The 22311-nt window shown below is 47.8% G+C and overlaps 1 protein-coding gene and 1 pseudogene across 5 annotated transcripts; one reads left to right on the plus strand and one right to left on the minus strand.

The window, feature by feature from the left end:
- The first annotated feature begins 796 nt into the window (after window positions 1-796).
- Window positions 797-7928, plus strand: RIIAD1 (regulatory subunit of type II PKA R-subunit domain containing 1). Of its 5 annotated transcripts, XM_034654292.1 has the most exons (6): window positions 797-921; window positions 1414-1490; window positions 3082-3171; window positions 5691-5737; window positions 6829-6956; window positions 7550-7666. In XM_034654292.1, the coding sequence occupies exons 1-5, from the start codon at window positions 838-840 to the stop codon at window positions 6897-6899; spliced, it is 369 nt and encodes a 122-aa protein (XP_034510183.1). In that variant the 5' UTR covers window positions 797-837; the 3' UTR covers window positions 6900-6956; window positions 7550-7666. The 5 variants fall into 5 exon arrangements, with proteins under 5 accessions (XP_034510183.1, XP_034510182.1, XP_034510185.1 ...); XM_034654291.1 differs by lacking the exon at window positions 6829-6956 and having other exon boundaries at window positions 7550-7928; XM_034654294.1 differs by lacking the exon at window positions 3082-3171.
- A 7070-nt stretch (window positions 7929-14998) lies between these two features.
- On the minus strand, window positions 14999-15486 carry LOC100472930 (annotated as a pseudogene).
- Between the last annotated feature and the right edge of the window lie 6825 nt (window positions 15487-22311).

Consider the following 22311-nt stretch of genomic DNA (forward strand, 5'->3'; position numbering starts at 1 on the left):
CCATGGCCATGGTTTAAATGCTGGGCTTGTTTTTGTTTTTGCTTGGGCAGTTGTTCACAAATCTGAAAGACCAGCCTCCCTTCTGAGGTCTTTTCTCAGTCCCCCAGGAGGCCTCTGCTGGGCATGATCTCTGGGGATGTAAAACTCAGCACCCTATGTATGGACAGACAGGCTCCTGCCCTTTCCAGGCCTATCTTCAGCTCTTTGGCTTTATGTTTCACTTTCCTTTCTTAATTAGATACTAAAAGAACACACCTTGAAGACCAACTGCCTTTCCCCTCCTCTGTTCAACTGGGAATGGGAGAGATGGTTTAGAGTTTATGAGAAGCAACTTGATCTACACAAGACAGTCAGTCCAAGAGGGGAAACCTCTGGCAGGATGTCCCCCAGGTCCTTTCCAGTATCTTTAGTGTGAGAATGTCCCTTCCTTTACAGCACTCTGTTCACTCCATCCTGTGGGATGCTTTCATGTTAAGTGTCAAGTGTCTACAGGGCTGATGGAGGGGTTTGTCTTCGGACCTGCGGAAGGGAAGAAGATTGAATTCTCTCTCTCTACTACTCGGTTTCAACAGCTGCCAAACAAGGCAGAGGGTCAGAAACCAGATTCTGGGAGACTCTGCCTTAGGAATCCCTTTTCCAGTTTTTCTCTAGAGCCAAGGGAAAAAACTATTTGAAGTTGGGTGGGGTCAAGAAGAAGGGCTCATTCCATATACAACCAAGCCGGGAAATCAGTCCCCCAATCTGGGGCAGGAGATCCCTTGGAGCCCCTCCCGAGTTTACTCGGGGGGGGCGGGGCCCCGCCGCCGCGTGGTCCGTCGCCTTGACGACCTGGGCAAGATGGCGACGCTGCAGGGCGGGCTTCTGGGGCCAGACCCAGGGGCGCTGAGCCCCGCGCAGCAGGAACAGCTGCGCAACTTCAAGGTGGGTGCGCCCCCGACTTCCGCCTCCATTAAAGTCAGCCGCCCTAGGACAAGGGCTGCAGACGGGGAGGGCGTCCGGGAGGAGGGCCGCGGGAGCCTGTTCCCAGATGAACTGGCGGAAGGCTGGGGGAGACCCCAGGCGGAGCCCTGGCTTCTGGGGCCCTGAACCGAGCCTGACAGGCGCCTGAAAGTGCAGGAAGAACGACCACAGGGATCTGGCCAGTAAAACGGACCGCAGCTACTGCCGGAGACAGTAACTTAGATACAGACGAGAACTTCCGGACGGTGGAGACCCCACCTTAGCTATGGCCCCTGAGCCCCACTGAGCAGCTGTTGGTCTGTCATAAAACAGGCGGCTTAAAATTTCAAACATCCCGGGAAAAGACCCAGGTCAAATGCACACCTAGGTTCCCCAAGGCCTTCACACCCCCAGGGCTTGAACCCTGAAATCGGCCTCCTCATGGAGCGTGACCTTTTGCTCTCACCCCGCTAGATTCAGACTCGGATTGCTAACGAAAAATACCTGAGGACCCACAAGGAAGTGGAGTTGCTCCTAAGTGGTTTCTTCAGGTAGGTGGTTTTCCCAACCGGCCTTGACAGCTGGTGGGAACTATTACCAAATCTTGGTTGGGAGAGATGAGTGACTGCTGCCTTTAGGGTCAGAAAGGTAGGAAAAAATAAAATAAAATAAAATAATGCATGTACATACATATATGTTAAACTACATAAATTAAAAAATATATATATTTAATTTTTTTTTAGGCAGACAATTTTTTAAGATTGGGTTTTTCTAACTCTGAGATTTGTGGCACCCAGGGTGTTCTTGAGTTATTTCTAGAGGTTTTCTTCAATTATCTCTAAATTCTCAAAAATATTAATAGTCAGACATTTTAGCTGTAAGGATAAATGCATATCTGCTGACACTTGGAAGAGGTGATCTGGCATTGAGAAATTCCACAGGCAGCCATTGGGAGCTATTTCTCCATCAGAGAAGCTTAACAAGATCACTAGAACTTAAAAAAAATTCAGGTGTCTGGCCCTTCTCTCCCTGAGAGACTTGTTGTGGAAAGACTCCAGTGGTTGAAAGCCATTCCCCTGTTAAGTCTTGGGGAAGAGACTATTTTCCACCATATCCTGGAGCATGTTTCTCTTTCCCCTACATTGCCCTGCAGCGTGGCATTTGTTTGAATGGGAACATTCTGCTAATGTGATGAAAGGCAAAGAACTGTCCAAAAAAAAAAAAAAAACTTGGAGCAACAATGGATGAAAACAATAGAGCTATCTCAAATACTGTTTGGCTACAGACAAATAGGCAAGGTTTAAATAATAAAATGGCTTCCATTTCCAGGCACTGTGTTGGTTTCCTACGTTAGCCTTTATCACACTGAATTGGAATTTCAGTGTCCATCTTCTGTTTCTGTCCCTGGACCAAAACCCCAAGCTGGCACAGCCATGTTTGGGTCTCCGGTGCCTATATTGTATGATGTCTTGGTACTTGTGCTGACCCTTCCAGCAACTACAAAACATAGCTTATCACTTCCATGTTGCAGCTGGAGAGGTGAAGTTCCTTCCCCAAGATGCCGAACCAGGATCCAAACCTCTGGTGTTTCCACTGTGTTGGGTTGAAAGCTCATAGGAGCTGGGGAGCCAGAGGTGGGGCTCTTCTTTGTCTTATCAAAAGTAGACCTGGAGCGGCATCTTTTTTTCCAGGCTCTTTTGTCTTTCCAGGATCTCACTATTCTTCATATCCCAGTCATTTCTCCAATGGCATCAGATTCTCACAGGGCAGATAGGGGATGGAGAAAGGGAAAATAGAAATTTCTCTATGAAGTTTGGTTTTATTTGGCCCTGGGGTAAGGCTTAGGCAAGATATATTTAGGGGTCTTCTGTCAATGTCAGTCCTGGGAATCAGGTCATCATTTTTTGCACTTTTTCTTCTAAAGGGAAATAAAGGTTGACCTCATTCCATCCTGGGGAGTCTGCTGTCCAAGTGAGGGTTGATTCCAGCAGTCAGGTTGGGGATAGATGTTAAAAGCCTGAATTAAATCACCATTTACATTGTTCACAAATTCAAGGAATGAGTGGTGGTGGGAGGCGGTGGTGAATGAAGAGGGTGGTGTTTTTAGTCACGAGTCAGGGGTAACCCAGCTTCTCTGTCCAGGAGAAATTTCCAGGAGGAACTGGATGTCTGTGCCTGGCTGCTGCGAGAACAGCCCCTTCCCTTCCTTGTCATCCCCACCTCTGGGGCCAGGTAGGCCACCAGGCTCTTCCCTTGGCTGTCCCTGAAATTACCTACAGGAAATGCTCCTGGCCCCTTTTAGGCCTTTCTCTTTCTGAGGTGGGGGTGGGAGGGGGAGAAGAAGTGTTTAAAGTTTGAGGGTTTGCTTTTGTTGTTTTTGGTGTTACTGTTCCTTCCTTTGGAAGATACCGGGATGAACTAGAATCAGCCCCTCATCTGTACTGGATACTTCAGGTGGTTTTTCCCTTGGGAAAAGAGGAATGGAGAAGAGGGGACAGAATCCTGGGCGGCATACTTGCCCTCACGTCTTCTGCAGGTCTCCGCTCTAGACTCACCACAACCCATGAGAAGCTCTAAAGTGGTTTTGTTGGGAAGCGAGCTCCCCACTTGGGTTTTCCAGATGGTGATGACTTACAGTGATTCAGTCACAGCTCTCCAGGGCGTACTCGTATATACAGTGTACGGAACTCTTAATACCTTGAATTTTGGACCTGAAGACTAAAAAGAATAGGGATCTAAATTATTTTAGGCATCTGGAGATCTAGGGTTTTAGGCTGGAGATATGACAGCAGAGTGAAACTGTAGAAAGGCTTTATTAGATATTTTTGTAAGTAGCCAGGCAGATGAATCTTCCCAAAATTTAGAACTGATTATGTCATTCCTTGGCTGGAAAAATCTGCAGCGGCTCCACAACATTGCCCCCCCCCAACTTTTTTTAACATTCCGTTGAAATATAATGAAAACCGGCCTAACCTAAACTGGGTGAACTTTCACAAGATGAAAATAGACCTGGTTCTAGGGTCCAGGTCAAGAAATAGAACCTGACTAGCATCTCAGACCTGCTGAGACCCTTCCAAGCACTTCCCCTCACGAGGTAGCCAGTATCCTGACTTCTCATAGCACGGATTTGTTTTGCCTTTTTGTACTTTAATACGTGGAATTCTACAGCACATGATGTATTGTGCCTGACTTCCGTTGCTCAACTGTGTCTCATCGACCCTCCGTTCTCACTGCTGGGTATGTTCTGCTGTGGGACTCGTCCGAGCTTTATGCACCCATTCCCCTTGTCCTTTGAATTGAGTATAAATGTCTGTCCCTGGCCTTCCAGGCTCTCCATAATAGGGCTCCTTTGCTCCCGACTACTCTCTGTGTCTCCCCGCCATCCCAGCCAGGTGGAACCTCTGATCATTCCACTGACCTCCCCACTGACGTCATCGGGAGGCACTGACACTCCCAGGGGGCCCTGACACTTCTGGACCCTGGGGATACAAAGGTGGATATTCCAGTTCCTACTCTTGAGGAGTTCACCATCTGTAGGACATGGGCTCTCTCCTTCCATTTCTGGGCCTTGACTTTTGCTGCTTCCCTGGGTCTGGGATGCCCTTGTCCTTTCTACTGAAATCAAGGGGCGCCAGCTGCTCTGTGAAGATTTCTGGGGCCATGCTCTCAGTAACCTTTCTCCATGTCCATAGCACACTATTAACACCCTCTTACAGCACTTCCTGCAGGGTGCTTGGCCTTTTGGACATTTGGGAACTTACCCATTCTCTTTTACTTGACTAATTTCTTTGAGGTGTCCTGTATTTTATCTTAAAAAAAAAAAAGCAATCCCTCATATCTCGTATAGTTACTTACACAGGATTTGTGCTCAATAATTATCAAATGGAATTCAAGGAGAAGGGAAGCCAAGTTCTTAAAGCTTGGGAGGCAGGGGCTTTCTGGGCTGGTGGGGCCTTTCTCCAGGCTGGTGGGTGGACAGCCTCGGCCAGGAGGATATGTTGTAGAGAGCACTGGCCTTGGAACCACAAGACCTGGGCTCCCTGCCCTTTGTTTACTCGCTTTGTGAACTTGGGCAAATGATTAACCCATTGAAGGTTTGATTTCTTCATATGTAAAATGGGGCACGGTCATTGCTGTTTCACAGGGTTGTTGTAAAGTGAGATGATATTTGAGAACATTCTTTATTACCATAAAACTCTCTGTGAGATACAGCATGTTCCCTGCCCCAGCAGCAGCGGCGCTGCAGGCCTTGTCAGTGCCCGTGGTCAGACCAGCAGCGGGAGCCTTTCCTCTCCGCTTTGCTGATTGCATCGTGCCCCGACCGCTGTGGGCACTCATGGTTAAATGTAGTCACCAGGCCGTGGGGTTGCGTATATGTCCCACCACACAAGAACCCTTCAAGGACTAGGCAGGGTGTCCTTCATCTTCACCACCTGTCCCTGGCTTGGTCTCTGGTTCTGTGAAAAAGTTTGTTAAATGAATGACAAGCTTCAACCGGCTGGGGCAGAGCTGTCTTGTGAGGTGAGCTTGGTGTCATTTAGAATGTTTTGCTTCTTGCCTCAGAGCCTGAGCCGAAGGAAAATATCGAATGGAAGGGTCTTTGTCAGGAGTCCTCTGGCTTACTGACTCCCAGATGGGTGTGTCTTGGGTCACTCTGCTCCCTGAAAGGTGGGACCAGCAGCCGACGACACTGAGCGCAGCCTGCCTTCAAGCCTACTTTACTCCTATCCTTATCCCTTCCTGTTTTCCAGAGAAATGTTTTTGAAAAGACCAGGCAACATCCAAGAATTTGCGGCAGGTGAGTAAGGCAATGGCTGTTTTGGCTGTTTGAGAAACCAGCCTGAGGAGTAATGTTGCAAATTTAGACTCGGACAAGGCCATGATTCTCCCTGCAGAGTCTGGGGTACTTCTTTACTTGATGTCCCCCTGGGGAGCTTTTTTCAGAAGGCTCTTTCCTCCATTGTCATTTCCTCAAAATGAGGACAGATAAGAAATGAGGCAGAGCTTCCTTGTGGTGAGGAGAATTTTGAGATCCCCAAAGGAACATACTGGCAGCTCTTTCCCTGGGAACCCTAAAGCAGGGTTCTCCGCCCTGGCTGCACACTGGAATCACCTGGGGAGCTTTTAAGACACGCTGAGGCCTGGGCCCACCCCCAGAGGTCAGTATTTAGTTAGCCCAGGGTGGGGCCCAGCCCCACAGCTGTAAAGGCCCCCGGGTGATCCTAATGGGCCCCACTGCCCCAGCTGGCTTACGGTCAATGGTATTTAGAGGGAAGGGCCGGGTGAAGGCTTTCTGGGGGCCTGTGAGCCCAGGGAGTCAGTGATGGCCTCACACCGTTTCTAACTGAATCTGGTGCGTCTTTGCTGCCACAGCAGATGCTGTCTCTGATTCACATTATGCTGGGTGTATAAAAACCCTCCTCTGTCGTCATCGTGCAAGAGCCTGGCTCTCCTCTGAGAGGATATTCTCAGAGCGGAGAGGGCGTGATATCTCAGAGACGAGCTGGCAAGCTGAGCTGAGACAAGAATAACACTTGGCATTTATTTGGGCCCCAGGATGGGCCGGGAGCAGAAAACCCAGAGATCCCTCAGCCCTCTGATGGCTCCCTGTGCGTCAGCAAGCTGATGAACTGCAGGGCAGTGTGGAAGGGACGGGAGCCATCCTGTGTGAGCTCCTCCTGGGAACGCTGAGCTGCAAGGCTCAGCACTCCTCCGGCCGGGGACGGTGACCATGGGATCTGCTGTGACTTGTGTTACGTTGGCAAGCAGGGCCTCCAGGAACAGCCCTGCTGAGGCCTGGCTGTCCTCGTTTTTGAGGGGAGTAAGGGTCTCCCTCCCTGCCTTTTCCCCTGAGGTTTAGATCATTTCTTCTTTGGACTCTTATCCCAGACTATTTCACGGATCCAAGACTTCCCAACAAGATTCACATGCAGCTAATTAAGGAGAAGAAAGCGGCTTAATTAGCAGAATCATGATGCTCAGCTGTTGAGAGAGACCAGAAAGAATCCAGCCTCAGGGTGGGTGTTAACCTCACTTAGAGACAGAGGCTTCTTCATTCTTGTCAAAATAAGCGCTGGCTTCTCGGCCCAGGGTGTGAAAGAAACCAAAGGGAGAAGCTGCGGAGAAGTTTCCTGCGAGTGTTTCGTTTTCTTGACACTATTTTGGGGAATTAGGGGCTGTGAAGAGCAGCCCAGGGTTTGTCTGGCATGTTCGTGGCAGGAAGAGACATCTGTCTTCCGAGCCTAGTGAAACAGAGTCGGAGAGGCAGCGGAATCGTGTGGGAGAGAAGACTGGCGGGGAGATGCGGGTGGGGCCCCTAGTATCCAGACCCCGCTGTCAGACTGCAAAATATCAAGTGCTTCTGCAGATGGCCTTTTCCTTCTGTCCCCAGCGCTGGGAGCAGACGGGGTTCCCATTGCTCCTGGAAGGGGCGGGAATGGTCTCCCTCGTGGTTTCTTGGACTAGGGACGTTCCTGCTCCCCACCCTCTCCCCACCCTCCCATTTTTCAGGCAGGATGATTTCTGAAAGGGTTTTGCAGGTTGGGATTTTTTCATGTGAGGAGGGAAAAAGCCACGTTCCTGATGTCACAGTGCCGTTTGTATTTTGCAGGGTCACCGGAAGCAAGGGAGCCCTGGTGCTATCAGGATGCGGTTCCGAGTTGTCTTGGCCCTGTCTGCTGTTGTAAAGGCTTTTAAAGATATTCATTAAAAACATCATTCCACTCTCTCTGCTGTGTTTCACTCCAAAGGAGGAAGCCATCCTGCAGGGAGAGCTGTTGCACCCCTCCTTTGACCTGCCAGGTGGCAGGGCTGTCTGTCTGCGGCAGCCCATGGGCCTCTGCTAGGTCAGCGGGCTGCTCCCACGTGTGCCTCACACTGTGTCCTCCCTGCCCCTCCAAGCCTCTTGCTCTCAGAGCCAAGGCTGGACGAAAGAACAGGGTTGGGGACCCTGTGAGGACCACAGCTGATCTGGGTGGCCCGGAAGCCACGTCCACGCTTTAGCACGGCTTTTTTTTTCTTTTTTTTTTTTTTTCCCACCTTCCCTCCCAGGTTACTCTATGGCGTGTACAGGTGGTGGTTTAACTTTAACAGGTCTGGAAGGACAGTGAGAAAATGAGATTGGAAGAAGACCCATTCAGGGTCCTGCATCTTGTGAAATATGAATCTAACAGGTGACTCAGAGGTGGTAGACTTTATTCTTGAGGATTTTTAACAACAAGCAACGAGTTGCCCATCCATTTGGCTAACAGGCAGGGGAGGGGGGCCAGTTGGCCTTTTGACATCCTTTCCAGGCCCAGAAGGCATGGATGTCTTCTGTGTTTATGCCCCACCTCTCTGGCCTCCACCACCCACAATCCACTGTATGAAGCACCTCTCACCTGGGTGTCTCGGGTCCATGTCACCATGGCAACAGAGGCATAGCCCAAAGCAGGGACCATGTTTTCTCTCTTTCACTTGTCTCTGTCCATCTTGTTCCCGGCTACCAGCCCCTCCATCGTGGAAGGGCAACAAAGCCGGGCATGGAGACGACTAGTAAAGCTATGCATAATAAGTTATGCAGCAGGAACCTGAAGAGTTATTTCAAGTGCTTTCAGAATCACGCTTCAGCAGCTAGCGCTCTGACAGTGAGGTATCCCTGCTTAGAAAATCCAGATGACCCCTTCAGCAGAAAACACACATATACTAAGGACCTCTGATGTGAAGTGTTAAATTAGACTCTCTTGAAAGCTTTCCTGGGAAAAGAGGCTGCAAGGTGGGGAGAGGGCAAAGTGTTTTTCAGATGCTTGAGTGCATGGTGTGATACTGCGGGAGGACGGTGGTTCATTCTTGGGGGGGTTCCTGGCAGAAATAAATGCATTTCACTGAGAATATATTTCAAAGCCAAGGAAAGAATGCATTTGGCACATGGCCCTAGTGCATCTGCTCTGTGTGATATCATGTGCTGGGGTCTGAGGGCAAGGTGGGGAGGTCACCCTGCCGCGCGGTGCTTGATGGTCTGGGAGGAGATGTGCAGCTTTTCTCCACAAACTTTAACTGTCCGCATAGCTCACCTTTTAGACTGAAAGCTCCATCAGAGCAGGGACCAAATCTAAAAATCGGACTTGTTCCCTATTGCGTTCCTGACTGCTGGCCCCGTGTCTGGCTTAGAGTGAGTGCTCAGTAAGCATCTGTGGAGAGAGTGAATGCTTGTGTAATTGAGTGAGCCGTCGTGTTCTATCAGCCCCTATAAAGACTATGAAGCCAGACAGCTGCGGTAGATGGAGGTGCACCTAGAGGAGGAGGAAGAAGTTCCTGCTCTACCTGCAGGAGTGAGGGAGGCCTCAGGGAAACCGGCATGTGATGGGTGGGGCAGGGTTTGTCCGGCAGCTGTGGAGAGCGGCATGGGGGAGCCAGGGCACCACAAGTGCCTCTGGTGTGCTGAGCAGGGTGGTGGTGGCAGACCCTGTGTGTCGCCTGCCCACCCCCCTTTCCCCTTTCTTCCTTGCTGACCAAACACCAGCTTCGTTGAGGGCAGCTATGGGCTCAGCCCCAAGTGCTAGATGGTATTTCTTCTAAGCCAACCACAGCAACCACGTTCCCTGGTTTCCCAGCCTGCCTTGCAGTGAGGGGCAGTGCTGGTAAGTGTCCTGTGGGTTTCTAGGAAAGCTTTTGCTTTCTTAACAAGAATTGGGGCAGGAGGGATGACAGACTAAGTCGATGTCGCCTTCCCTTTTCCCACGAGCCTGAATGTGATGTCTAGAGCTGAGTGGCCATGATAAGGCCGTGAAGTGACAAGTAGGAGGGTGCCCAAGCCAGTCCTCCAAAGTATCAGAGAGGAAAGATCAAAAGACTGAGGTCCTGGTGGCATCTTTGAGCACTTGAACACCCCAGCAAAATGCCTGCCTTCAGACTTCTTGACAAGTGAGGAAAATACATCCCTAATTTGTTTTGAAAACATAACAGAGTTTAATCCCGACCCACCACTTACTAGATGTGGGGCCTTGGCCAAGCCACTTAACTTTCTTGAGGTTAGGTTTCTCATCTATAAACCAAGACGTGTAATTAGCAGCTCTCCGGGCTGCTGGCTTAGGAGTAAGGAAGGGACAGTGCCTGGCACCTGGGCAGGGTTGGCAAGGGGGTCCGATTGGAGGCGGGCATGATGCAGGGACAGGAGAGCAGACAGGAAGATGGGACCAACCGCACAGAGCGTCGCACACAAGGCTCAGGGGCTGATCTTTGTCATCCAGGCAATGGCGAGCCGGCAAAAAATTTTAAGCCAAGAGGGGTTCATGAAGAGATTTGCATTTAGGAAGTGCTGGCATGTGGAAGTCAGACTAGAGGAAGCTGAGACTAGAAGTGGAAAGACCTGTAGTCCCAGCCCCCACCGCCTCCCAGGGCACGGCTCACTCATGTCTTGGCAGGCCCGCGGCCAGCTGTCCCCTGTCCCCTAGAGCGACTGCGCCCGATGCAACAGAAAGCCCCATTTACAGTGGCTGACGCAAATAAAGACTTGTTTTTCTCCCCCAGTAGGATGTCTGGCTGTACGTGAGATTCAAAGTTCAGTGGTATCCACAAGGACCCAGACCAGGCTTCCATCCCTTCCACTCGCGGCTTTAGCCCGTGGCCCCACCAGCGTGACGGGCTGCCTCTGCACTCTGGCAGGGACAGGCAGCAGAGCCACGCCAGCCAGGTCTGTCCCTTTGGTCAGGAAAGCAGTTTCCCAGAAAGTCCTTTCTGCCTGTGTCTCACAGGCCGGACCAGGGTCCTGTGGGCCACCCAAGTGCTCCCAAGACCGGGCAAGGGAACATTTAACTCTAGCTTCTAGAGAAGACGGTGTCCAGAGATGAGTGGGAATTGCTGTTGGGTTAGCCCCAAAGCAGTGTCGGCGCTCACCAGTCCCTTCTCCCTGTCCCGGCTAGGATGACCTTTCAAGAAACCTAAGCCCGGGGCGCCTGGCTGGCTGAGCTGGTTGAGCATCCGCGTCTTGGTTTCAGCTCAGGCCGTGATCATAGGGGTCCCGGGATCGGCTGTGTTGGGCTCCACGCTCGCTCGCTAGTCAGGGAGTCTACTGGAAGATTCTCTCCTCCCCCTCCCCCCACTTGTGTGTCCCTTCATGTCCTCTCAAGAAATCTTAAAAAAGAAAAAAGAAAGAAAGAAAGAAAGACAGAGAGAAAGAAAGAAAGACAGAGAGAAAGAAAGAAAGAAAGAAAGAATGAAAGAAAGAAAGAAAGAAAAGAAAAGAAAAAGAAACCTAAATCAAAGTATGTCACTCTCCCACCTAAAACCCTTCCATGGTCTTCCAGGCACTTAAATACAGACGGCTTTCCAGGGGCCTCAAAGCTTTGCGAGACCCCCTCTATCCCTCAGACTTTTTCTGCCCCCTACCTCCCCCCATCTGTGTTCCAGACACACAGGTCTTTTCTCCCTTCCTCAGACATGCCAGGGGAGTTCTGAAGTTAGGGCCTTTGAACTCTGCCTGGATTGTTCTTCCCCAGGTCTTCACAGGGCTGGGGGTCCCAGCTGGGACGCTCTGCTCCGAAAGGAAGCCTCTGCTAAGGGAGCAGGCCTTTCTTTTCTCACATGGCAATCTGGAGAGTTGGTTTAGGGCCGGCCTCTTCAGTTCCCTCTTTCTCCCTCATGGTTGAAGGATGAGCAGGAAGGGACTGTACCAGCGATACTTGTCTTTCTTTTCTGGAAAGCAGGTCTTCCCCAGTACACCCCCCCCCCACCTCTGCCAGCTCCCACTAACATCTCATTGGCCAGAACTGTGCACATGGCCCCCTTTAAGGAAGGCTGGGAAGTTGACTATTTAGCCAGCCAACAGTGCCCTAGAGAGCTTCTTGTCACTTTCTCTGAGTCCTTTCCTAGGGATCCAGGCATTTTTAATATTTAATTTAAACACCCATCCCCCGCCATCTTCTTTCTTATCACTCTGTCTTCTTCACAACACCAGTCGCTGTCGGATATGATCTTGTTTGCTTGTTTTCCTATGACTGTGGCCTGGAGCTGTGGCGAGAGTTGGCCTGGTCTGCCATGTTGGTCACTGGGGTCCTGGCACCCGTGGCTGAGTGAAGGCTGAGCTGCAGCACCCAGGCCCGATCTGCACAGGGGCATGGCAACAGGAGATAGAGTCTCATATTTAGGAAGAGAGCTGGCAGGATTGTGGTTTGAATGGGGTAGAGTTATAAGGGTGGGTATAGATTCTAGAATGACTTCTAGGTTTCCTGCATGGGCAAAGGGAGATGTGATGGGATCGTTCACTAACACAGAAGGGAAGTAGATGGGAGCAGGGGAGATGGGGAGATAGATTTAGACCCAAAGATGTCTACGGGTTTGTAATTGGGGTGTGGGTGAAATTAGTATGAATCACTGCGGAGGGCGGGGTCAATGGGAGCTGGACTGAGTGGAATTCCTAGCCCTGGTGAGGTGGGGTTGTGGGTGTGGGTGCACACGCCTTTCTAGGAGCATGGGCGTGACAGGAGATGGAGGGAAGGCGGTAGTGAGAAGGGGAAGTCGGGTCAAGGATGGCCTTTTGTAAGGGGAGATGCCTGAGCGTGCAGGGATCTGGCATTTTTCATCTCTTGAGATCTTTCAGGCTAAAAACGGTAGGAACTTCTTAGAAATGTGGCACAGATTGGACCTGATATTGGAGGTAATGGGGACTAACAGGTGGGCCTAGCTGTGCCACCGTGTGACCTAGAGTGAGCTGTGTCTGCTGCGGCTCCTCACAGTTGGGGCAGTGGCTCTCACGGACCTGCAGTAGGGATCGCCCCAGTCTTGGAGCATAGAGTGGCGAGGAAGGACAACATTTAGAAAGTGAGGTGCCCTCCTTCTAGGCAGACAGGCTTCTACTGCCCTCTCCTGGGCATGGCTGCAGAGCTGGAGAAGCCACTGGAGACCACCTGGTCTGGGGCGAGTGACACCCCGAGTGAAACCGGCAGCAGGAGGGAAGAAACAAGGCTGAGGAAGGGGAGAGAATCACAAATTCCTTCCTTCTCGTAGAAGGAAGTTTCTTCTGAAGTTAAAACATCCAGGGCCTTGTCTCTGGCAGTCCTGCCCCATGAGTTCACTAGATGTGACCTTCTTAAAAGTGAGGGAAAAAAGAAACCTTGCAAGGTTGATTATTCATTCATTCATTCATTCATTCATTCATTCATTCATTCATTCATTCACTTACTTGCCCACTCATTTATTCAACAAATATTATGGTACATTATGTACCCAGGACACAAAATTTTGGGAAAAAGATACTCCTTCCTTAAGGAACTCACAGTCTAGTGACTGAAGACAGATACATAATTATAATACAGTTTAAAAAGGTGAAGCAAGAGAAACATGCAAGGCATGATGGGCATGCAGAGGAGGTGGCCAGGCAATGTCTCCTAATGTGGGAGCAGAATGCTAACAGCTGGATCACGAATGTAGGCCCATCTAATACCGTGTCTCCCCACTGTCAACTCTAAGGGGCAATTCTCATTCCCTCCAAGGAAAGTTCTTCCTGAAGTCTTCCCTCACTTTTTTTTTTATAAAGATTTTATTTATTTATCAGAGAGAGCGAGCACAAGCAGAGGGAGCAGCAGACAGAGGGAGAAGCAGGCTCCCCGTTGAGCAAGGAGCCCGATGCAGGACTCCATCCCAGGACCCTGGGACCATGACCTGAGCTGAAGGCAAACGCTTAACCAACTGAGCCCCCAGGCGCCCCAGTAGTCACACTTCTGACCCCAACTCTCACAGGCCTCTCAGGTGGGCTGGAATCTGAGGTCCTTCAAAAGCAGGACTTCACAAAGTACCCTATTCTTTGGTCATCAGGGTGGAGAGGTGACAGCACAGATTCCTCAAAGAATTGCAGTGATGAGAGAATCTCTGGGGGCTGGGAGAACAAAATGCCAGTAGTCATCTGGTAGCCATAGGGTAGCTTCATTGTCCAATTAACAAGTACCTGAAAACAAAATCTGATGGAAAGAGGCTAAATCGATTACTGTTTCATTTCCACACTTTACGACTAGAGAGAAGAAAACCAAATGCCAAAGAGCACTGAATTGTAGAATTTCTCCCAGTGGAAATTGCTTTAGATCGCCAAGTCCAATCTTAGTGATAGATGAAGAAACGCGCCCACAGATGACCGAGTGGTCCAGGGGCTGGCACTCTCCTGATTTCCGTTCTCATGTGATTCCAGAATTTCATGCTAGAAAAAAAATACCTAGAATTATTAAGCTTGGAGGACAAGATGTGGCTAGGTGACAGTTCAGGAGCATGGAAGTATTATACCTCTGGGTAGGTAGCTTAGTCTAGCTCACTGCACATGAGGACAAATTGGGTCATTCGTTCAACTAGCATGTGGAAGCTAGCTATCTCTCACTCGAGGTCATTTCCAGCTCCACGAGTTTCGTGAATTCACTGTTCTGTACGTTGTCTTGAACAAGACGCTATGGGAACATGTACTGAGTGTAAGGAAAGGAAATGCTGCCCTTGAGGAAGGCAAGCTGCCCGGTGTATTCTTGCTCACATGTATTCAATAGGTCATAGCAGGGTTTGGAATATGCTACTTTCAGCCTTTTCTTCCCTCAGCTGATGACCCTTTCACTAGTGAAACAACAGACGGAACCATGGAGAAGAGAAAAGCTGTCTCTAGCTGTCCTAGGCATGCCACTCCTCATGCTTCAGGGGCTGTAGTGGACTCCATGGTGCGCTGTCCAGATGCTTCCCTGCAGGACAGAAGCGCTCACCCTGTGCCCTCGCTTCTGCCCGCACTGCTGGGAATTTTGGCGGCTAACTGGCCTCAGCTGAGACCCCTCTATGGTCCTTCACTGAAAAATCATCAAAGTTATGCCCCCTCCTGAAACAGCCAGTAACCATTGCTCAGTGTGGGAGTATAGAGGTCTGATTCCCTTGCCTCTGCGGACAACTCTGAAGGGTCGCAACAGCTCCAGAGTCCCTCTGTCCGGAGCTGTGGCTTCGGGCTCTTGCAGGTGTGTCGGTCCTGACATAAACCTTCACTCAGATTTCCATCTCAAAAATGTTTCCCAGGGAACACAACCTGGCAAGAATCAGGGCCAAGACTACGGAGGAAAGCAGATTCTAAGTTGAGATTTTAGTTTATTACACATATGTATTTATTTGAGGTGGTTGACATCTTTATTGCTTTGGAGTGGGGGGGCGCTTCCTCTTCATCATCGCAGGCTTCTGGCAGCCCTGTGCAGATCCGTGGCATTGTTCTTGGGGGTCCTGTGTCTGATGCTGCTGAGGGTGGCCCCGGGGCGTTCTTGTTGATGGTCGTCTCTACAAAGGAGGTGGCGGGTGTTTGCTGGCTGGATCTCCGCTTCCCGACCACCACTGAGCCTCTGCCACTGGCCATGAGCCCCACGCCCACAGTCTTGTGGGGCATCAGCCAATTGTAGTGCCAGGAGCTGGAGCTGGCAGTTTATTGGGCTCGGTGGTGTTTGTCTCTTTGTTCCTCTTGATCAGGAAGCTAGAGCTGTTCAGCATGACCATCCAGTGCAGGTGGGCGGACGTGGCAGCAGCTGCTCTCACTGCCGCCACCAGAGACAGAAAGACCAAACTGGGATTTTAAAGCTGAATCACCTGTGGGCCAACTGGTGGAGAGGACCCCATCACTGGTGGTAGGTAGAGCACGCATGGCCCTGGGACGCTGGCTCAGTGCAATTGTTAAAACCCTCACCAGCTGTGAACTAGGATGGGATCCTGGGGGAAGGGAACACATTGGTGGGGGAAAGATGTCAGGTTTGAGGAGTTACAAAGACAATGGAATTGGATGGCTGCTGCTGGAGGCTCTGAACGCATTGGAGAAAGACAATGAAAGGCTGAGGGTAATTAATCACCAACTAAAGGCCAACTGTAAAGCCTGAGGCCCTCCTTGGCAACTTAAGAAGAGACTTTTGTCTCTTGTATCTAGAGGACCCAAAAATCTGAGAAGAAGGTCCAGCATTTACTTGCAAGAGTAGGAGAGCTCCGGAGAAGTTTGAATTCTTACCTCTGGCAGGTCTGTTGGGAAGGAGTGAGGCCCTGAGACATGGGGTGGGACATCTGGGTTGATGCTTTAAAAAATCTTGAATCCCCCATTCTCCTGCATCCCTTGGAACTGCAAAAGTATCCACTTCTTCCTGTTAAAGGCCATGCCTCCTCCCTTACCCAGCTGGGTACCCCCTTACGGAAGACTGCCTGGCGGCCCCAGTGGGCCTGGCCGGCACGTACTGGCTGGAGATGGTTGAAGATGTGTCAGGCTGGATTCTGAGGGTGTTGAACCAAGGAGGGTGGAACATAAGGGTGAATAGCTGGGTATGGAAGCACTTTCCCATGATACAGGACTTAATACTCTGACAAGGACCCCAAGAGATACTGTTAATATTGGCTCTTAGGAACTTGGAGGAAGCCATGGCCCATAGTAAGTGAAGCAGAAATGCCAGAACAGCCATGGTACGTGTTGGAAAAAGGCATCAACCAAGTGGGCATGTTAGAGTAAATATGCTATGTAAATCCAGAAAGCTCCAAATGATTGTGCTCCATCAGAGGGCCCAAGGGGCGGTTTGTCTACTGAAGGGATACAGAGAGCCCTGGTGAGACAGGCACCAGGCTCACTGAGGAGCTTAGGGATGGCCTTGCTCTACAGGCTGGCGGTGAGCTCTCACAGACCTGGACTCCCTGCTAGCAAGGGGGATGGCCGGACGCCGAAACGGACAGGTGGTGGGTGCCAACCAACAGGGATCGAAGTGACTGAATTACCGCACTGAGCAGGAAGGTTGGAAAGGCAGCCAGGGTCTTTCCCTTGTGTGCAGTGTTGGACTGGAGCCAACTTACACCATCTAGTGAGATCCAGTTGTTACTAGCATCTCTTCCATACCCAGTGTTCAGTGATGTCACACTGGGTATGTGAAATCGTCAGTGGAAGGGATATTTATATCATAGAAATTGGCACCTGGGTGGCTCAGTCAGTTAAGCGTCCAACTCTTGGTTCTCAAGTTCCTGAGATCGAGCCCCGCATCAGGCTCTGCACTGACCATGGAGCCTAAGATACTCTCTCTCCCTCTCCCTCTGCAACCCCCACCCTGTGCTCTCGCATGTTCTCTCTCTCTCCCTCTCTAAAAAATAAATAATAAAATCTATATATAGATATTGGCAAATGCTACAAACCAGGGCTTCCTTCCCACTGAAAGCTGGTTGTCAAACACAGCCCATCACTGCTGTGGTCCCTTTGCAGTCCAATCCCCATCCAAAATTCTGGCTCCTAGCCACTGCTACATGCTTTATCACAAGAGTTTCACATAAATGGAATCATATGGCATGTAGTCCTTTGTGTCCAAACTCTTTCACAGAGCACATTTTTCGATTTTTCAGTGTGGTGTGTATCATTAGTTCCTTCATCTTGCTGAGTAGTATTCCGCTGTTTATGTAACACTGATGGCCATTTGGGTTGTTTCCCTTTGGGGTCATGAAGTTCCTATGAACATTAATACATCATTAGTAACGTTTCATTTCTCTTTAGTAAATGCCTGGGAACAGGACGGCTGAGTTAAATGGTAAGGGTATTCCTTTGTAAGAAATTGCCAAACTCTTTTCCAAAGCAGCTATCCCATCCTGCATCCCTACCAGCAATATCTGACCAGTTTTTATGCATCCTCACTAGCATTTGGTGTTGTCACAATTTTTAATTTTAGCCATATTGATGTGTGTATTGTAATATCTCATTGTGGTTTTATTATTTATTTTTTTTTAAGATTTTATTTATTTATTTGACAGAGAAACAGTGAGAGAGGGAACACAAGCAGGGGGAGCAGGACAGGGAGAAGCAGGCTCCCCAGGGAGCCCGATGCCAGGCTTGAGCCCAGGACCCCGGGACCATGACTCTAGCCAAAGGCAGACACTTAACAACTGAGCCACCCAGGCGTCCCAACCACTGTGGTTTTAATTTGCATCTCTCTCATGGCTAATTATGTTGAATATCTTTTCATGTGCTTATCTTCCCTCTATATATCCTTTTTGGTAAAATATATGTTCAGGTCTTTTGCCCATTTTCTGATCAGATCGTAGTTTTTTTCACTTTGAGTTTGAGAATTCTTTTTATACTCAAGATACCGCTCCTTTGTTAGATCTAGGGTTTGCAAATATTGTTTCCCAGTAGCTTGTCTTTTCATACTCTTCACATGGGCTTTCTAGGAGCATAATATTTAAATTTTAATGATGTCTAAATTCTTGATTTTCCCTCTTGTGGATCATTTGGTGTCAAATTTAAGAACTCTTTGGGGTGCTTGGCTGGCTCAGTCAGTAGAACGTGTGACTCTCAATCTTGGGGTTAAGTTCGAGTCCCATGTTGGGTTTAAGATTACTTAAAAATCGGGGCACCTGGGTGGCACAGCGGTTAAGCCTCTGCCTTCGGCTCAGGGCGTGATCCCGGTGTTATGGGATCGAGCCCCACATCGCTCTTCTGCTGTGAGCCTGCTTCTTCCTCTCCCACTCCCCCTGCTTGTGTTCCCTCTCTCGCTGGCTGTCTCTCTCTCTGTCGAATAAATAAAAATAAAATCTTTAAAAAAAAAAAAAGATTACTTAAAAATCTTTGGGGGCACCTGGGTGGCTCAGTTGGTTAAGTGTCTAGGTTCGGCTCAGGTCATGATCTCAGGGTCCTGGGGTTGAGCCCCGCATTGGGCTCCCTGCTCAGCAGGGAGTCTGCTTCTCCATCTCCCTCTGCACCACCCCCTTGCATGAGCGTGCTCTCTCTCAAATAAATAAATAGAATCTTAAGAAAACAAAACTGATGAGCTTGTTTTGAAAAAAATCCTAAAAAAACCTCTTTGTTTCTTCATAGATCTTGAAATTTTTCTACTTTTTAAAAAAAGTTTTAGAGTTTTAGTTTATTTTTAGGTCCATGGCCATTCTAATTTTTGTATAAGGTGTTAGATGTAGGTTAAGTTTCATTTTGTGCCGATGGCTGTCCAATTGCTCTAGCATTTGTTGAAAAGGCTACCTTTTCTCCAGCAAATCGCTTTGGTAACTTTGTCCAAAAAAAAAAAAAAGTTCAGGCATATTTGTGAGTCTGTTCCTGGGATTATATTCTGTTCCATTGATCTGTGTGTCTATCCCTCCACCTGTAGTTACGCACGGCATTGTTTACTGTAGCTGTGTAATAAATCTAAAAACCGGGTAGACTTGATATCCCACACTTTTTTCTTTTTCAAAATTCTCTAAGCTATTCTAGTTCCTTTGCCTTCCATATAAATTTTAGGACAATCTTGTAAATGTTTACCAAAAATTGGGGGATTTTGATAGTAATTACATTAAACCTATCTATTTGGGGAAGAAGTGACGTCTTTACTATATTGTCTTTTGATCCATGAACACGGTACGTCTCTCCATTTATTTAGATCTTTGATTTTTTTCATCCACGTTGTGTAATTTTCAGCACATAAGTCTGTGTGTTTATTAGATTTATACCTACATAGTTTTGAGCAATTTTAAAGAGTATTATATTTTTAATTTTGGTGTCCATGAGGTCTGTGTGTGTGTGTGTGTGCAAATTATTTTTAGTTTCCTGTGGATTCCTTGAGATTTTCTACATAGACAATCATGTCATCAGTAAATGGGGACAGTTTCTTCTTTTTTTTGCCTGTATGCTTTTTGCTTCTCTTTCTTGCCTTATTGCACTGTCTAGAACTGCTAGCATTATGCTGAAGAAGAGGGTTGAGAGCAGATATACTTGCCTTGTTCCTGATCTTAGAAAAGCACTCAGACTTTCACCATTAAGTATAATATTAACTGTAGGCTTTTTGTAGTTGTTCTTGTCAAGTTGAAGAAGTTTCCCTATATTCCTATTTTTCTGAGAAAATTAAAAACCAAACAGAATTTTGTCAAATGATTCTTCTCCATCAATTTGATATGATCATGTGATTTTCTTCTTTAGAGTGTTAATATGGTAGATTACATGGATTGATTTTTGAATATTGAACCAGATTTACATCCCTGGAATAAACCCCACTTGAGCATGGTATATTAATCTTACCATAATTTGATAAAATCTATTTGCTGATACTTTGTTAAGGATTTTTGCATTTATATGCATGAGAGATATTGGACTGTACTTCTTTTGTACTGTTGGGCGTTTGTTTTCAAATACTAGCTTCATAAAATGAATTGGGAAGTATTCCCCCCTATTTTGTGGAAGAAATTATATAGAATTAGTGTTACTTCCTCTTTAAACATTGGCAGAATTCTCCAGAGAAACCATCTGGGCCTGAGAGTTTTTTGGGGGAGGAAAAGAGGGGAGCTTTAAAGTATGAATTAATTCTCCATACTTGTTACAGGGCTATTCAAACGATCTATTTAACATTGGGTCTGTCATAGTAGTTTGTGTTTTTCAAGGATTTTGTCAAATTTATGCATATAGAGTTCATAGTGATCCCTTACCATCTTTTTGATAACTGTGAAGTCTCTAGTGATATGCTGTTTCATTCCTGGTATCTGTAGTTTGTCTTTTATCAGTCTTGCTAGTGGTTTGTCAATTTTATTGATGTTTTTCAGAATACTAGCTCTTCGTTTCACCGATTTTCTCTATTTCTCTCTTACAAATTTCATTGCTTTCTGGTTCCTTTTATTTTTATTATTTCCTTGCCCATGCTTGCTAAGGGTTTACTTTGCTCTTCTTTTTCTAGGCTCTTGAGGTGGGACTTAAGATTGACTGATTTTAGACTTTTCCTCTTTCCTAATATATGCATTTTGTGCTTTAATTTTGCCTCAGCATTGCTTTAGCTGTGTGACACAAATTTTGATATGTTGTTTTCATTTTTATTGTTGAATGTATTTAAAATTTTTTTCCCTTCAAAATTCCTCATTGACCCATGGATTATTTAGAAGTGCATTTAGTTTTGAAGTATTGTAAGATATCCCCCCTATCTTTCTATTGTTGATTTCTATCTTGAGTCCATGGTGATCAGAGAACACATTCTGTATGATTCCATTTTTAAATTGGTTGAGATTTTCTTTGGGGTCCAGGATACAGTCTATCTTGGTATATGTTCTGTGGGAGCATAAAACAAGGTCTATTCCACTGTTGCTGGATGGAGTGTTCTATAAATGTTGATTAGGTCCTGTTGGTGATTGTGTTGTCATCTCAGTATCAGCACCCACTATCTTTTTTCACTCAGTTTGAGATCTTCCTGGTTCCTGGTATGATGAGTGACTTTTTTCCCCCAATATGTAACGACTTTATTATTTTTTAAAAGTAATCTCTATGCCCAATGTGGGATTTAAACTCACCACCCCAAGATCAAGAGTCACCCGCTCTATTGACTAAGCCAGCCAGGCAACCCATGATGAGACTTTTTATTGGAACCTGGACATTTTTGTATTATGAGGTTAAATCGAAATTTAAACTTGTGTTTAAACTAACTTTCTATGAACTGCTTTGGCACGGGAGGGGGAGGCGGGACTTCATGATCCTCCGTCAGCTCTAATCTCCGGCTTTATTTAGGTTTCCCCCTTTGTACTGCGCCCTACACTACAGTGCAGGAAACTACCTCTAGGCAATAAACTGAGGCAATCAGAGGGCTCACCTCATTTATTTTCCTTTTCTCATTTAATGAAGTTTTGCACTACCTGCTTTCCAATATCTGTAAACGTTTATAATTTTGTCTGTGTTTTTAGTTATTTATGGTGGGAAGGTGATTTCTGTAGCTGTGATCACTTCGTGGGTGGAGGTGGAAGTCTCCCTGAGCCAGTTTTTCAGCTGGAACAACTGATGTTAAGAGGCTAGGCCCCTAGGAGAAGGGACCTTGAAACAGCATAAGTGTGTGAGGTAGTAATTCCCCCAGTCTTCTCCCATAGGGACTCATGACCATTTGTTTGGAGAATACACATTGGAAAAAGAGGAATATTCTATCATTTGAAGAACCATCTGAAACAGGGTCCTATCGGATACTGATATCCACAGATCTAAAGCATCATCATGGCCCTGTTAGAGCGGCAGTGTATGGGGACCGGGTGAAAAATGTATCCCAGACCAGGTCTGGCTCTCAGTGGTTCTGCTGGGTTCACAGATCCACCTAGTGGTCATCTTCACTGGTCCTTAATGGTAACCGAGATGGACATATTTGATAGTTGGCAGAACTACAGTAACCACAACAGGGTAAGAGCTCTCATAGAGGAGAAGACCAGCATGAAGGTCTTGAAGCCGCTGCCATCATCTCAGGCCAAGATAATAAATCAAAACCATCACATCAGTGGCCCTCTTGAAGACCTAAAGGATGCAGGGATGGTGGTCCCATCCTAAGGCCATTTAAGTCACCCTGCTCCCTGGTGAAACCAGACAGTTCCTGGAGGCTGACAGTGGATTATGGTAATCTCAACCAACAGGTCATTTGCAACAAGGATCTGCTGTGCTAAATGCGG

Source organism: Ailuropoda melanoleuca, chromosome 2 (assembly GCF_002007445.2).
Source record: "Ailuropoda melanoleuca isolate Jingjing chromosome 2, ASM200744v2, whole genome shotgun sequence".
NCBI classification, from domain to species: Eukaryota; Metazoa; Chordata; class Mammalia; order Carnivora; family Ursidae; genus Ailuropoda; species Ailuropoda melanoleuca.